Source organism: Clarias gariepinus, chromosome 11 (assembly GCF_024256425.1).
Source record: "Clarias gariepinus isolate MV-2021 ecotype Netherlands chromosome 11, CGAR_prim_01v2, whole genome shotgun sequence".
NCBI lineage: Eukaryota > Metazoa > Chordata > Actinopteri > Siluriformes > Clariidae > Clarias > Clarias gariepinus.
This window is the reverse complement of record NC_071110.1, coordinates 11336999-11353820: the sequence shown is the minus strand read 5'-3', so window position 1 is coordinate 11353820 and position 16822 is coordinate 11336999. Positions and strand designations below refer to the sequence as shown.

The 16822-nt window shown below is 35.4% G+C and overlaps 2 protein-coding genes across 2 annotated transcripts; both read right to left on the bottom strand.

Moving 5' to 3' along the window:
* Positions 1–238: 238 nt before the first annotated feature.
* seraf (Schwann cell-specific EGF-like repeat autocrine factor) lies at positions 239–2322 on the bottom strand. Its single transcript, XM_053507828.1, has 5 exons — positions 2027–2322; positions 1706–1801; positions 1394–1498; positions 941–1036; positions 239–518 (listed from the first exon to the last, which is right to left on the bottom strand). The coding sequence occupies exons 1-5, from the start codon at positions 2259–2261 to the stop codon at positions 406–408; spliced, it is 645 nt and encodes a 214-aa protein (XP_053363803.1). The 5' UTR covers positions 2262–2322; the 3' UTR covers positions 239–405.
* Positions 2323–5680: 3358 nt separating this feature from the next.
* tmem106ba (transmembrane protein 106Ba) lies at positions 5681–14040 on the bottom strand. Its single transcript, XM_053507996.1, has 8 exons — positions 13929–14040; positions 11292–11483; positions 10518–10581; positions 10189–10348; positions 9256–9396; positions 8182–8231; positions 8040–8093; positions 5681–6302 (listed from the first exon to the last, which is right to left on the bottom strand). The coding sequence occupies exons 2-8, from the start codon at positions 11479–11481 to the stop codon at positions 6182–6184; spliced, it is 780 nt and encodes a 259-aa protein (XP_053363971.1). The 5' UTR covers positions 11482–11483; positions 13929–14040; the 3' UTR covers positions 5681–6181.
* Positions 14041–16822: the final 2782 nt, after the last annotated feature.

The following is a 16822-nucleotide window of genomic DNA, read 5'->3' as shown; positions in this document are numbered from 1 at the left end:
ATTATAAAATTTAAAAGCGCACCACTAAATTCTTTTATCAGAGATAAATGTTTTAATTGATTTCTGTCATACATATTGTTACATACTGTTGTATATGCAGGCATATATAAATATATTTCAGGCATGGCAATGTGCTTTCTGACAAGATGTACAGAATTCATATTTTTTACTGTAAATATAAAATACATTATCTAAATTCCACCCCCAGGGAATCAACCTCACATACAAACATAAACTTGTTTTTTTTTTCCATTTATTTTATGTCATAAAAACACACAGTACACATACAGTATAATGTAACAAATTTGCTTACAAATGCAAAAATAAGTAAATGAACAAACTTAAATGAATAGCACCATGTGGCCAGCTCTGCGGTTCTGAGGGAGTGTACAGTAAGTACTGAGATCAGAAAAGTTTTTTTCTGTCTTCGCACTGAGGGCCAGAGAACAGACTGCGACAACGACATTTGTCTGGAGAAAAACACTTCCCACCATTCATACACGGTTTCTTGCACACAGCTGTAGAGATAGAACAATATTACTATTGTATAACAACAATAAGGCACACAGAGTGGTTCGACTGATATCAGTATTACAGTTATAAAAGATTAAAGAAAGAAGACAAAGCTCACAGTCTGACTATTATATTAAAGCTCCCATTAATAGTGAAGTCAACCAGATAATCAAGTCCAGCACTAATATTTTATAGAGTAATTAGAGATTGAAGTATGTACCTGTTGCATGTTGAAATATTTTAACCACTGCATTAAAACCACAATATACATGTTGATATGGATGTAATACATAATATTGTGCCATGAGCAGTCAATATGAGTCAATATAATATAGCCTATATGAGCTTATGATGTGCGTGTGTGTGTGTGTGTGTGTGTGTGTGCGTGCGTGCATGCATGCGTGCGTGTGTGTGTAGTTTGGCTCACCAATGTGACAGGCTCCCCCTAGCCATCCCTCTGGACAGCTGCAGATTCCAGGATCCACACAGCTGCCTCCATTGTGGCAACCCTGAGGACAGATTGCTGTAGAAACAGAACCAGCTCATACACACAGTCAAAATGTCATTCAGTCATAAAGCATACACACACATTCTCATACTGTCCTTTTTTTTTATATATAATTTCTTTTGAGAAAGATCATCAGTTTGTGATCATCAGTTGGCTTCAAATCTGCAATTATTTACAATAAATTACATTGGAATGCTTCCCAGTTATCTAATAATATCACTAAACAAGGATTGGTGAAAATCTAAAAATGACTTTTTAACGTTTTAATTATAAGACAGAATTAGAGTGGCATGTTGCACATTAATGAAAGAGGAATCCTCAATTATCTCCTTCCTACTTAGCCTTATTTCCTAAAAACTGAAACCAACAAACCTTCTTGACATTTGGATCCAGTCCAGCTGGAGGGACAGATGCACTTGGCTTGTCCGTTCACTGCGATGCATTCTCCACCATTCCAGCAACCATCACCGCATGCCACTGGTAAAGACACACGTTACCCATTTATTCAAATATCTTTCACTCTTTCACTCCAGTTGCACCTTCAGGCAATATTATTCACAGTAACTTGTTGTAGTTATTTCTTATTTCTCTTGTAAATTTAAAATCTTAAAAAAAGATTTCATTTTCCCAGAAGTCCAATCATAACACTGGGAGCTTACTGAAGAAACATACTGTACAATATACCTTTTTCGCAATATTTCCCACCAAATCCTGGAGGACATCTGCACTTTCCAGGTCGGAGACATTCACCTCCATTTTTACACTTTGGGTCACAGTTAGCTAAAATCAACAATCATATTGGTACATTTCACACAATCATATTTCATGTCTTCAGTTTATAAAGGAGTTAATTATTTCAAAATGAAATCAAATATTCTGTTTAAAGTATTACATAGCCAAAATGAAAACTGTCCTGCAGCCAAACTCTCTCTCTCTCTCTCTCTCTCTCTCTCTCTCTCTTCACATTTCCCACACTTTAAATGAGTAAAAAACTGGAAACATCACCATACTGGCAGGTCTCGCCCTCGTAGCCCGGTGAACACAAGCAGGTGCTGTTTCGGATACAGATCCCAGCATGTTTGCATGGTGGATCACACACTGCATTCAGGTCAAACACAAAAGGTAAAGAGACGCCACGGGGTGAGTCAGATCTTCCCAGGCAGACACCAGCCAGCAGAGCCAGCATGACCATACAAAGGTAGGTCCAGAGCAGTGAAGATGACCGACTAAACACTGCCATTCTCGTGTCCACACACACTCGCACACACAAGCAACAGGGCAAGAGTGAAGGTCTGGGAATGCTGTCCAGCTCTCTGGATGTGCCACCCTGTTCTACAGCACACCTACAGGAGAGAGGAGGAATGACACTGAGATATAGAGTGAATATGACAAAGAAAAAAACTAGTGGAGAGTACAAATGTACTCTGTACAAATGTGTTTATGACCCAGGCTAACCGTTCCACGTGTTACAGCCTGACTGTTTTACTTTTGCATTTTATAACGATTTGATAAAGATTTATAGTAAAAAGTGATTAGATGAAGATTTGTACTAGACAGTGATCATTTTGGAGCTTTTAATTGAAATGCAACTTTTTTTACCACAAATTTTAACCCCATTCTGGTTCCTAAAGAATGTGTTGGTATGCTGTAAGGTCTTTGTTTTTTAAAGATAGGCATTTTATTACAAAATTATGCATATTAATTTGTAGTAAGGACCTTGGATAAAAAGAATCATAATACAATGCCAGTTCAATTGCCCACTCACAGATTCTTATAGATGAACAATAATAAAGTATGTACCATCTCTATTGAGCTTGAGTCCACAAAGACAAGCTCTCATGAAATTTTCATGGTCTATTTGTAAAATATCACATTCCCAGATGTAAGGAAATGTTTTTTCCAGATGTGCACCAAATGTTCCCCCTCCTCACAAGGAGTACAATGCAATGTTTTCAGACCACATTCGATGCATTTCTTTCTCCAAAACACACAAGAAAAAAACATGTTAGATAAAATATAATAACAATAACAATACTTATGGTATGTTCATGATTTGTTGTTCAGTCAAGCCTCTCTGTATGCAGATGTCACATATTTGACATTTCTCTGACAAATAAATAGAAAAGTTATGTTTTACTCTTGTTTATTTCCTTTTCCTGGGTTATGAAGACTGACTGTTTTTTCAGGTGTTCTTACAGGAATCAAAGCAGGCATCTTTCTTGCAAGTGAAAAAGAAAGCAAGAGATTTCTCTAACAGCATTAACAGATGCCATAGCTGTTCGCCCAAGAGACCTCTTCCTCACTGTCTGGGGTGTGAATACTTTTAAACAAACACTTTAGATAGTTTACTAACACGTGCATTCTATACTGACTTCAGTATTATCAATGAAGCAGAATTATCAATAAAGTTAAAGAAAATGTGCATTTGTTAATTAAGTATGCAGCAGCATTTTCACTGTACGATTAAAGCTTAGGTTTTAAATAGAAGAAATGGCGCGACCTAGTGGGCATGTGGCGTATACGCATGCTTTTAAAAAGCATTGAGTTAAAAATTACTTGTACAGTGCAGTTTTTTTTTTCTTTTTTTCCCACGGGTTGTCAATTTTAAAAAAATATATTTTATGACTCAACATAAATCTATGTAGCAACATTGCGACAGAAGGAATCATGCAGAAACTTTCCCATTTAAACAGATTTTATGTTTTGAATCTAAATAAAAATCATCCAGATTCTTTTTAGCAATATAATTACTCTGAAAATAAGTGCTGTGAGAATACCAAATTGGGTAATTCTGAAAAGATACATCATAAAAGATGGGCTGCTGATCATTAGTACATTTTGTCAGAAGCTATAGTCTGCCCTCTAGTGGAAGAACAGCGATTAGCCCTTTTTTTTATCCTAATACTTCAAATCAATTACAGTATATAAATAAATTTTTAGAGCTGAATAGGGGACAAGTGTAAATAAGGGGATTTGTTATAAAATATACAAAAAAAACACTAATGTATACTAGAATGTAAAATACATTATCTGTAATATTCCACATGATCCCAAACGTATATAGTGGTCAGCATTGACACCTTGCACCTCCAGGTTCTGGGTTCGATTCCCGTCTCTGTGTGCATGGAGTTTCCATGATCTCTCCGTACTTGGTGGGTGTACACCCACAGTCCAAAGACATGCAAGTTAGGCTAATTGGCGTTTCCAAACTACCTTTAGTTTGTGAATGAGTGTGTGTGTGCCCTGCAATGGATTGGCACCCTGCCTGGGGTGTACCCCACCTCGTTGCCTAGGCCTTCCATGACCCTGAATACAGGATAAAGCGGTATAGACGATGATTGAGTTTGTGATACCAAATGTAAAACCTATTACATAAAACTGTAAAAGATTTAAGTGCTACCACCTCTAGCTACATTTGTTTTATACCTCAAACCTGCAATGTCTATTGTCTATGTCTCAACCACTGTAGTTACTGCACAGCCTGTTTCACTATTGATTTGTTACATTGTCTGTTGCACTGTTTTGATGTACTGTTTAACATTGCAAACTAGCAAAACCAAAACCACTTCACATAAACACAACGAACAGGCATTTCAAGTTCTTTTCTGTTCAGTTTTCGCCTGCAATGCTTTCTCTGTCCAAATTCAATATGATTAGACACAACAAGAGCAAGAAACAGGACACATTAACAGCTTTAAAAATGTATAAATTAAATAAAAAAATCCTCAACAACAAAAAAAACCCCAGAAATCCTCAAGTAAAATTTTCTTTTAATTTTTTGTATTAATTAATACAGAACAAACAAAAACACACCTCAAAAATAAGGTGTGGTTGAATAAGGATCTTTTAGTCAGATTTGTCAAGCTGTACATTTTTTCTTAGATTTTTTTTAAGTGGTAAAAAAAAAAAGAGAATATTTTTAATGATTAGTTAAAAAAGATCCAACCATTCCGGCTTCACACAATATCATATTGCACATTTTTAAAATAATACAGTTTACTATATATATATATATATATATATATATATATATACACACACACACACACACTACCGTTCAAAAGTTTTAGAACACTTGAAAATCTCTTTGTTTTTGTTTAGTGATTTATTTTCTACATTCTACAACAATGCCTATAAAATAACACATATGGGATTAGGTTATTACGTAACAACAAGAAAAACAACAGTTAGTTGTTATTTTAAGACAGAGAGGTCGGCCTTTTTGTAATAGGTCTTGTAAGGACAGTATTGTCAAGTGCATTTGCAAAATCTGTCAAGCACCATAATGAAACTAGCTCTCATGAAGGCCGTCCCAGGAGGGCGAGACCAAAACCTACCTCTGCCGCAGACGAGAAGTTCATTTAGAGTTATCAGCCTGAAAAATGTCCAATTAACAGCACCTCAGATTAGAGGCGTTATAAAGTCTTTACAGAGCATAAGTAGCAGACACATCTCACCATTAACTGTTCGAAGGAGATTAATGCATTTTTGGACGCCATCAGCATTCCTTTACAATGTAGAAAGAAATAAAAATCAGGAACGATCACGGAGCTAGAAAGTGTCCTAAAACTTTTGAACGGTAGTGTGTGTATATATATATATATATATATATATATATATTTGGTTAGTGTATCAAACAGTCCCAGACCACACATACTGTATATTATTGAGACGTTTATAAATATCCCATTTTACCATTAAATAAATACTTCATAACAGGTATAAAAAGTGTAAAGTTTATATACATAAAAAGTCACTGTCCAGACATAAATGTCTATAAAGCAAATATTTTTTTCTCCAATCCTCCATTCTTCTGCTGCTTTGTAAGTAAAATGAAACAAAATGTCAGTGGTTTATAAAACAGTCAGTGAAACTAACATGTGGTGTCTTCCTTTTACATCACAAACTCCTCCTGAAGAAACTGAGGTATTCAAAAATGCGAGACCACACTGGACCGGCAAATTTGCAATCATATGTCAAAAAACGTCTTCTAATATGCATCCATCTATAAAAAGTCATCCATACATATGTCTGAGGAAATTCTGTCTGAGGCTTTGCCATCTTCCTGACATGACCATGCACAGCAATTTAAACATAATAGGAAAAATCTCTAATATCCTTCAGTGCAGAAATGGCGGGATTGGTTTAAGGTGTAAGGGGTCACTGTATCACTGTCATGTGTCCATTGGAATTGGTGGTGTTTGTGCCGCAGTCCACGTACAAGTAACTCTCCTGAGAGATCTGTTCAGCGTGGCCAAAGTACACTGTGGTAACAGTCATCCTAAGGGACAAAGACGACATTAAAAGTGAAGGTATGAAATGAACTGTATTGCAGAACAAAGGCTAACATAATATGGTTTGAATATTCTCTACATGAACACTGATCTTCATAGTATGGTTTTGGGTAATTAGACATTGATTTGAACATATTTGACCCATGTATTTCTAAAAATGTACATCATGTACATCATGTACATCAATGTACATCATACAGATTAAACATTTTAATACTACATACGTATGACTTATAATGACTCATAATAAGGCGTTGTGAACCGGAAATGTGTCATGATGAAACTACGACTGCATTAAAATTTACTTCCTTTTTTTTTTTATACCTACAAACTCTTTTACCTCTTTTTTCAGATAGATACAGGGTTGACTGATTTCCCTAAACAGCAAATCTTAGGGACAGCAAGTTTTAAAAATAGAAAGAAAGAAATTCCCCACTTGTACCACTATTATAATTTTTTCATTAATTATAGAAAGGCTTATTTTTGTGCATTTATAGTTACATCTGTTGTAATGTCTGTGAAATCCCTGTTTTCACTTATGTTAGAACTTTCGTTATAAAAGTGATAAATAATTTCAATTCCCCATACCAACTTCTCTTTTTCTGTTGCTTAAAGTTAATAAGTCAAAAACGACAGCTTTCTATTTTTTTTAAGACTCCTTTCCTAAATGTTTTTCAGTGCCTGGCATACAAATAAATAAATAAATAAATAAATAAATAACTTGCTGTTCCAGAAATTTACAATTGATTGGCCTGCATAAAACAAATAATACATTACAGGAAATTTGCTCAACGGTCAAATATATTATTATTATAACCTGAAAGGACAGTGCTAAACTGTCAACTTTGCAAAAGTTGAGCCACTTGTCAGTAAAGCTAATTGAAAAGAAATACTTCAGTTTGCTAGACAGCATAAACACTGGACCTGAAGCAAAAGAAAGAGATGTGGTCTGATGCGTCCAAAATGTATACCATTCCAGAGTGACAAGCGCGTCACCCTTTAATACCTATAAACCCTTTATGCATAGTGGCCACAGTACAAATCTCTGGAGGCAGTGTTATGACCGGAGATTACTTTAGTTGGTCAGATCCACAATAAGCTCAGCAACATTACATTGGACTAAAATGAAGTCAGCTGATGACCTGAATTATCTAAATTTATATTTTCCTCCTCCCTGATTGCATGGGCAATTCCAAAAACTGTGAAAAAAATTACCTCTGATGAGGAATCATCACATGCATGCCGTAATCAAGGGACAAGGTGGTTAAACAAAATATTAGATCGAACTAATTTTTTTATTGGCCAGGCAGTGTACACATTTCTTTTTACAGAAATTTTATATATTTTGTATTTTATGTCTTGAGTATTTTTTTTATACAGTTAACTCTCGTAGTAGTTCCAGGTGCAAGGCAGATTAAACGTTTGTATTAATACACTTCTAATACATTGTCATTTCTGTAGTGACAAATTAGACAGAGATTTGAGTGTCCAACATACAAATCTCTGAGTAATTAATGACTACAGGAATGACAAAGTATTAGAAGAAGTGTATCAATACATATGTTAAATACGCCCTGTAACTGAAGCTACTATGTTACAGTACATTATAAAAAAATGACTCAACACATTCTGAGAAATAAGATTCCTGGAAAAATGACAAAAAGACTGAGAATGACAAGAATGCTCTGTAGTTACACACTTTATGGCAATATAGTAATACTTACTGCATGATGACCACAATGTTGTGCACTTTTATTGTCTCCATGGTACAAAAGTCACTGAAAGGTAAAAACAAATGTTAATGCATACAATATCCATCTAAAAAGTCTTATCAGGAAACCATATTTCACAACTTAAAATACTTACTAGATGTAGCTCATCTCATTGGCTATGACTGTGAAAACAGAGAAATCAACCTAAACAGGAAAAAACACAGCCGCAACAAAGGGCAGTTAGTGCTGCTTACAGTGTTTACCCAGCAGTGAACCCACGGATTAGTGTAAGAAAACTCAAAAGGTCACATCATTGCTGTAAAAACTAACAACATGTGTACTCCAAGGCTTTCAGTAATTAAAAATGTAAAATCAGAGAGCTAGTATGTAACAAAATACACTACTAGAAATGTACAGTGTATTTATTTCGTTTAAATTTAGCAGTAGACTCTATGTTGGCTCAGCTGGTTTACATTCCATTGTTATCCTTTTATCATGATGGAGCTGGTGACTCATTTAAAACAGGAGCTTAAAAACAACATATAAAGGCACTCGGTAAGCTAAGGTAATAAGTAACACACACATGCAAACACACTGACACAATTGCTGTAGCCACTGGCAGAGAAAACATCCATAACCTGGAGCATACAGTGACCTGGATGAGTAATATAATCTCTTAAATTCAGAAGTACCGTCAGTTATAAGACACTCTGTCCTAGTTATAACATGTGTTGGTGCTTGAGAAAACCCTTAGAGGGTGAGATTTGTACCATTTTCTTGTATATAGGTTAAAGCTAAAGATTACAGGATTTTCTGAACTTAAATATGTTCTTCTTTTTCTTCTACATCAATCTTCTAACTTCAACCACAAATAAAAGTCTAAGTGAAAATGAGAAAAAACACATTTACAGGCGGAGATATTTTGCAGCCTCCGGATCAAGAATAAATTTAACTGACTAATAAGCTTCTACTTTAGGGGGGTAAGTTAATCCTTTACATATTTTACCTTTTTTCACTTACATATTTTATCTTTTAAACTTTGGCCATCTCATCTCACAATGATTTAATGCTTTAAATAGTAACAAGCCAAATTTTTAATGGATAAACAATACTTTAAAAGAGTTTTTTTATTTATTTGAAGATAGTCATATTTGCAAGTGGAGCTGAAAGTAAACCTGGTGTAGAAGTTAAAACTGAAAACATGGCTTTAAAATAAAAACTTACGCACCTGCTGCATATCCAGGGGCATTACGCTTGTCACATTGCTCACAACTGACTTTCCGATAACTGTCTTATAGAACTGCACCTGTGCTGTGATGTTTGCCACTTGTACTGGATAGTAGTTGTTATTAGTAATGTTGAGAGTGTTCTGAAATGAGACAACGATTAACTTGATTATTACATAATTCACAAACAGCTCAAAATATCATATCCACCTTACTCCACAGTAAAACATATCGGATGGATGATAAATTAAAAAAGGGAAATAAACAACATTAAAGGCATTACTAAGGTGTTAGGTCATCACAAATCAACCAGAGTACTGTAGCTGTAATGCACCTTGCCAAAGATTGTAGAAGTCGCTGGAAACAGTACTTGTGCAATGAACAGGATTCTTTTAAAAGCTATTCCATTAATTGTTTTTTTGATGATGACAAGAGTGCAACTGATAAAACCACATGCATCTAATTACCAAATTTTAAGGTTTATTTTAGTTTATTATTAAAGTAAATTTACAGTATTTACAGTAAATGCATGAGAGTAATGGCCTTGTAGGATATTTTTAAAGGACACTAAGTGATACTGCTGTTACATTTTCAATAGTTTTCTTCAATAACACCAAATGAGTGCTCATAGCATATTTACTGTTTACATAGTTACTTGACAGGAGAAAAATCCATACAAAAAGACAATACAGCAGGGCCATTAAATTTGTGTAGTTCATACTATGATATAATGTAATAGTGACATATTAATTTACATATATATTATTAATTTATATACACACACACAGACACACACATACATACTGAAACTTTAAAAACTGCTACCCAATAGCCTTCCTGGTGCCTGTTACACAGTTACAGCACAGCTTCTGTAACTGACTAAGAGATTAATTCAATCAATCAATCAATGCAACAGAAGAAACAAATGATCTCACTGTAATGTTAAGATAGACAATCCTTTGCTGTGTATCAAAGTTGACATGCGTAGATTTCACTCCGACATAGGCAACATCAATGGTGCGGGGAAAGAGGAAAAACACAGCCAGGCCACAAAGCAGGAGACACAGCACCACTGACAAGCTCACGTACAGTTTACTGTAAAAACACAGGTTTGTTAATTACAGTCACTTAGAGGAAGGGTATTTGAATTAGTAAAACATTATATATATATATATATGAGCATAGAATAGACTTAGAATAGACTTAGAATCCCTTAGATTCTTAAAAATCTAACAGATCTATGAAGTATCCTTGTGAAACATACGTTCGTCTTGGTCTCAGTCTTTGGTCACTATATGGTATCAGGGCCACAAGCTGATTTTCTTGTTCTGAAAAAGAGAGAATGTACACCATCGGCTAATTTGCTTGTGCTTAAACCATCTCTATTTGTCACTAACTGATTCAATGTTTTAATGACACTCAAATGTTTTAAATAGTGATAATTAAGATTATAAGAATTACACCATTAATAAAATATCAAATTGTTATTTGATGCAATTAAAGTATGAAGTAATTCATTCTAATTTAGTCAAAAGACATCTGCAGTACTCTGGTGTCATGTGTTCAATCCATGCCTGCTTGATTGCTTCGTGAAGATTGTGTACAGAAATTTGTTACATAAGTTTGCAATTAACTTGAGGATTCTGTAGTTTTACCCATATTGGGAAAAAATGACACCCCATCCTCAGAAAGTAAAAGTTCTGCTACATATTTGTTCCATCTATTAACTACCATTAACCAGATAATTATAATAAGCAATATCACCAGTTGGGTAAAAACTAATTAGTGACATGGCACTATAAACTATAACACATGGCACATTTTATTATAATACTTTTGGCCACTGCTGTGGATACTGTAAAACAGACACCTTAACTTAAGCACCAGTAAAAGCTACTAAAACTTTACATTTATGACTAAGATGAATATAGTATATAAATCCTCTTTTGGGAAAAAAAAAATCGTATTCTAGTATTAGGTTTTCTAGTTAACAGAAAGCAAATATTAATGGTCCCCCCCCCCCCTTTTTTTTTTTTACCTCTTGGTATTCGTCCTGTTCCTTGACAAGTGGGACAGGTGACGCTGTCCTTGCCTGTGAACTCAACATAAGGGAACTGCGATATAGCAGTCTTATCCTCCTCTACCATCTGAGAGTCAGGGTCATCAGATGTTAGTTTCTCCTGACCTTCGCTTCTGTGTTTCAGCAAAGAGAAGATTGACTTGCCCATGACTACATGTACAAAAGAAATAAAGAAAAGACAAACAGACTGTTGAAGCACAGGTCATCAGTGAATATGGCTTTAAAATATCACATGCACAACTGACTTTTTACACAATCTTAGCTTTATAATCTTATAATTGTTATAATGTGACACAAAACAAATGTATATACAAAAATTAATGAATAAATAAATAAAACACTGTATATGGAAGAATGGAAGTGTGTTTTTTCCTTTACATGAAGTTAAGTTATTATTTCTACTTGGTCACCTCATAATTTTTAAAATGGTGTTTATTTTTGGAACATGTATGAAGTATAATTCTTTTATATTATCTTAAATTTTTTACAAAAAAATTAAATCACTTTCAGAAATTATGGTACTTTTCCTTGTTGCGTTCATGCTGCATACACTCAGCATGTATTGTTTACAATTACTATGCCTGGTCCTCAAGGTCCAATAATGTACATACCATGAATTGTTTGTAAAGGAATACTGTAAAGGCATATGCTTATACAAGTTTAGAGTCTAAGACCAGGACTAAATGTGCAAAATCTTTATGTCCCTGGTAGCACCAAAGAAGCATGAAAAAGCACCTTCTGCTTACAAAGTTATTTGTAAGAGAGTGACCTAATATACTGTACCAGACAAAAGTCTGGACAAGTTTGGGTTTTATTTCTACATTCTAAAACAACTGGATTTAAAGAGTGCTTAATGATAATCACTTAATTTTTACTGAGGGGTTGTCTCTCAACTGGCCGATCACATTAACCGATTGTGATGATGCAAAATTGATAAATCAACAACCATATCAAAATGCCATCTCCAGTCTTGTAATATTACCAAGTCTCTTTAAAAGATGTCAAATTTGCAATATGCAAAATTTGTTTCTAAAGCAGAACAACAGTGTGAATAATTTAAGTATGAAAGGTTATCTGCAAAGGCTGCAGCTATATCTTGTATTTTGATGTTCACTCAACAACCTATGTCAGAATCCCTCAAAAAGCTTGAGCCTTACTCTGCAGAAAGTAGGAAGGTTAAAATAATTATCACAAAAATAATAACAAAGAGAGAAATAAAGAGGAGTTTCTGTCTCTGGCCAAGACAGCCTGGGCTTATCTTATAGCTCCATGCATGCCATGCATACCAGATGACAGTGAGGATAATTGTAAAATAATTGTAAAAAAAATAAATAATAATAAAAAATAATAAAATAATAAATATTTAAATAAATCATATTTATAAAAATATACCTGCCTTCACTGCTTACTAATAAGTAGCCATGATTGGCTCACAAAATGCAAACTGTCTGATGTGTATGGTTATTTACAAACAGGTGGTGCAGAATTTCGTTTGAATTTCCACAGACTTTCCAATGACACAGCTGTGTTACATCTGCTGCATGTTATAATGAGTGACTACAGAAGAAACAGTCACATTTTAGGATTTCGGTGTGTGTAAGAAATAGAAAATGTTTTCTATTTAGTTGGGCAAAGCTATTTTACTGGTTTCGGTTTCTTTATAATCTACATACAATAATAAGAAAATGGAATATGTTGCATTACAATAAATACAAGAGGACACAAAGGTCATGAAGACACAAAGGTCAGCTGTTTCAAAATAGTCCTTGCAAGAATAGTATTGTCAATTGCATTTGCCAAACCCATAAAGCACCATGATGAAACTGGCTCTCATGAAAACCAACTCAGGAAAGCAAGACCAAACGTTACTTCTGCTGCAGAAAAGTTCATTTAGAGTCACCAACCTCAAAAATCACCAATTAACAGACAGCACCTCAGATTAGAGACGTTATAGGGGCATTACAGAGCATAAATAGCAGATACGCCTCAATATCAACTGTTTAAAGAGATTATTACATAATGTTTTCAGCATTGTTTACAATGTAAGAAGAAATAAAAATCAGCAAAGATCATGGAATCAGGAGGTGTGTCCAAATTTTTGACTGACATTTGTTTTTTATTATATGACGTGTTATGTCAGTTATATAATATTTCATATCATAAATGGAGATTTCTGGACAAGGTTGGAGAATAATTGCGGGATTTAGAATAAATGCAGGACAAAGTAAATAAGACCCTTATCTTGAAATAACAGTAAGATTAAAATCTTAGCATAAGCAGATTAGCACCAGAAATGAGACTGGAGGTATTTATACTCCGCTGTTTAATAATTTAAATAACCTACTGCGCATTTAGGGCCTCGCTATTCCTCCCATTTTCTGTTGCAAATAATAAACAAATCTGTTAGTTGTGTTACCTCTGCGTTGTACTGCATTTTACATTACTGACATTACTGATATTATTTAACGTCGTCATTTAACCTCATGTAGACCTCGGAGACATACATCAACGTTTAAAATGTACTAACCTATACATACATAACCACTGTAACCAGGCAACAGACATTTACAAATCGTTTTCCCGTCACGTTCTTACCTTCCGTTTCTTGTTTACGCTAAATCCCGCTGTGGAGACTTTGACGAGGGAAGCTTAAACGCACATGCGCAGAGACGCACACGCGCGCATCGTGCACGAGCGTGGCCTCGTGCATCAGTCGCAACGCCGCGTCATGCTTCTTTGCGTAGCTGGTCATAGAGTCCGCTCGCAGTCACTATGCGCCTGCGCGCCCGCCATATTGGAGCGGTCTAAGTCTGATACAATGCGGTGGATTGAGAGGCAGACTTCTCTACAAAATCGATTGTAATTCGCTTAATTCTGAACCGAAAATAGGACATACAGACTCTAATCTATGAATAAGCATAATCAATTATTATTTATAAGTTTAGCTTTTCTCCAAACTCTTAGATATATTTACGTACATTAGTTATGTTCTTATTAAGCAACTGGTTGCACCACTGGTTGCATTCACACCCTTTTGATAGATGGATGGACAGTTCACAAACATCATTAATATTGGTAATCTTTGTCATTGTGCTAATATAGCTTTATACTACAATTTCATATTTTTCTCTTTTGACCCAACAAACTTCTAAAGCCTGCCGAAAGAAGGGGGAGCCTAAAGAAATGACAATGGCAACTCCAACAGCAAACTGCAGCCGACGCTGCTGAAACATGAAGACGGAACATGACTCACTAAGCAGAAAGAAATGGAACAGCGATGTAAGGAATTCTACATCAACATTATTGCCTCCTAGATAATGATTCCGCTACAGGTTGACTACAGAGAAGATGAAGATATTCCTGGCATTATTGCATCTAAAGTGTAAAAAGTCTCAAAAAGAACAAAGACCTGGTATCATCAACAAAATGCTGACGACAGGCTGGAACATCCTCTGGAAAACCCTTGCCTTACTCTTCAACAACTGTCATGATACCAAAAAAGGTGACCATGAAGATCTGAATAACTACCAACCAATAACCCTACTACCAACCATCTACTATAGTTCTCCTCAATCAGATGACAAGGAACAGCCATGTGAACAGCCTGGCTTTTAAAGCGGATTCTCGATGATCGGCAATTTACATGTTGTCAACCAAGCACTGGAAAGAAGTTGAAAATGCAAATTGCCACTTTGCGTGATCTTTATTGACTACAAATGCGTTCAATTCAATCAAAATAAATGACGTTACCAATGCGCTTATCCAACAGAATGTCCCAAAGAAGTACATTTGAATACTATAATATCAACACTGGCTGTACAAAAACAATTCAGCTGTTCTACATTCAACCTGGAATCTGAGGAGTTCAACATGGTGACACTATCTTGCTAAAACGTTTGAAGGTCGCACTGGAAGATGTCTTCCGAACACTGGTTTGGGACAACCAAGGCATCCAGATTGATGAACAGTGGCTTTACCATTTATGATTTGCTGATGACATCGTCCTGTTTGCCTACAACGTACAGACTGCTGTGTTGATGCTACAAGAATGCTATTGCCATCGGACTGTGAATTAACAGGACTGCAAAATCAGCCTGTGCATTAACAGGACCAAGACGCAGGTGATGAAGAAAACCTGTTGCGGTATCACAATAAAAGGACAAGCTATTGATTTTGTTGACAAATACATTTACCTACTGTAGGGAAAGTCACCCACAACCACAAAATCGACTCAAAATATCTGCACACGACGGAGCGGAGCGTGGAATAGCTTTAAGAGCATATAACAATTCATCAAAATGAAACATGTCAAAGCCTGTATCCAAGTTTTCAATTCCACCATTCTTCCTGCACTACACTACACCTGTGAAACATGGTTGATGAGAGGAACAAAGGGTAAAAGCTACAAATGACACAAATAGCGAAGGAAATAGCGAATACTAAAGATCTAACTAAGAAATAGAATCTGAATCGAACACATTGAACAGCAAATCAAGTTTAAGGACACCTACAAAGATGCCAGAGAATGGAAACTCAGATGGGTCGTGCAAGAAGCAACAAGACGACAACCATTGGGCAGCTTGAGCAATGCTATCGTGGCCCTATGACTTCAAACGACCACTATGATGTCTCCTAGACCGCTGATGGAATACAATGGAAACGTTATTTGGGAAAAACTGGTATCAACTAGCTGGAAATTGTGAACTTTACAAAATGCTGAAGGACCTGCACCACCCTAACTGTGGAGGACCCTAGTCTTCAAATATCAATTATACTATAATGATATAGAACTACTGTATATGCAATATATTGTTTTAAATGTTTAGATATACAATGATCATATGTTAAAATTTGGCTGCTAAGCAACTATGTAAGAGTCAAAGTAGTTAATGCCTTTGTTGCCAGGCTTTAGAAAAATCTAAACGGGATGTTTAGTTTTAATATCATGTTCAGTGATAATTCCAGTTAAGTTAGCAAGAGATTATTTGTGTGGTCATTTTGGCAGTATATTTACACTATTAACCCTGATTACCACAAAGAACACTATAATCTTGTGACTTGAGAATTCACTAATAGCAAAGTTGACAGCTCTCACACATTGAGCATGAGATTCACGCAGGCACTCATCTTCACACGCATGCAGCACAGGCCCACTTTATTTGTGTTTTTCTTCTTCTTTTCCTTCTTCTTTATCATTTCATCATGCTTTATCTTTTCTTATATTTTCATATATATATATATATATATATATATATATACAAACACACACAGGGGGTTGGACAATGGAACTGAAACACTGGCCAATTTAGTGTTGAAGGTTTCATGGCTAGATTTGACCAGCCTGGTGGCCAATCTTCTTTGCACACGACATTATGTGGCATATCAGAGTTCAAAAGAGGACAAATTTTTGATGTGCGTCTCACTGGCGCATCTGTTACCAAGACAACTAGTCTTTGTGGTTGTGAATACTTTTTTGCCCCACTGTATAA

Excerpts from the sequence above, each read along its gene's own strand:
- tmem106ba (XM_053507996.1), bottom strand. The coding sequence starts at position 11,481 with ATGGGCAAGTCAATCTTCTCTTTGCTGAAACACAGAAGCGAAGGTCAG. Across the intron at positions 10,582-11,291 it reads AACAGGACGAATACCAAGAG|AACAAGAAAATCAGCTTGTG; the intron begins GTAAAAAAAAAA and ends TCTCTTTTTCAG. Across the intron at positions 8,232-9,255 it reads TGCCCCTGGATATGCAGCAG|GTTGATTTCTCTGTTTTCAC; the intron begins GTGCGTAAGTTT and ends TTTCCTGTTTAG.
- seraf (XM_053507828.1), bottom strand. The coding sequence starts at position 2,261 with ATGGCAGTGTTTAGTCGGTCATCTTCACTGCTCTGGACCTACCTTTGT. Across the intron at positions 1,802-2,026 it reads GGGCGAGACCTGCCAGTATG|CTAACTGTGACCCAAAGTGT; the intron begins GTGATGTTTCCA and ends TGTTGATTTTAG. Across the intron at positions 519-940 it reads AGGGGGAGCCTGTCACATTG|CTGTGTGCAAGAAACCGTGT; the intron begins GTGAGCCAAACT and ends CTATCTCTACAG.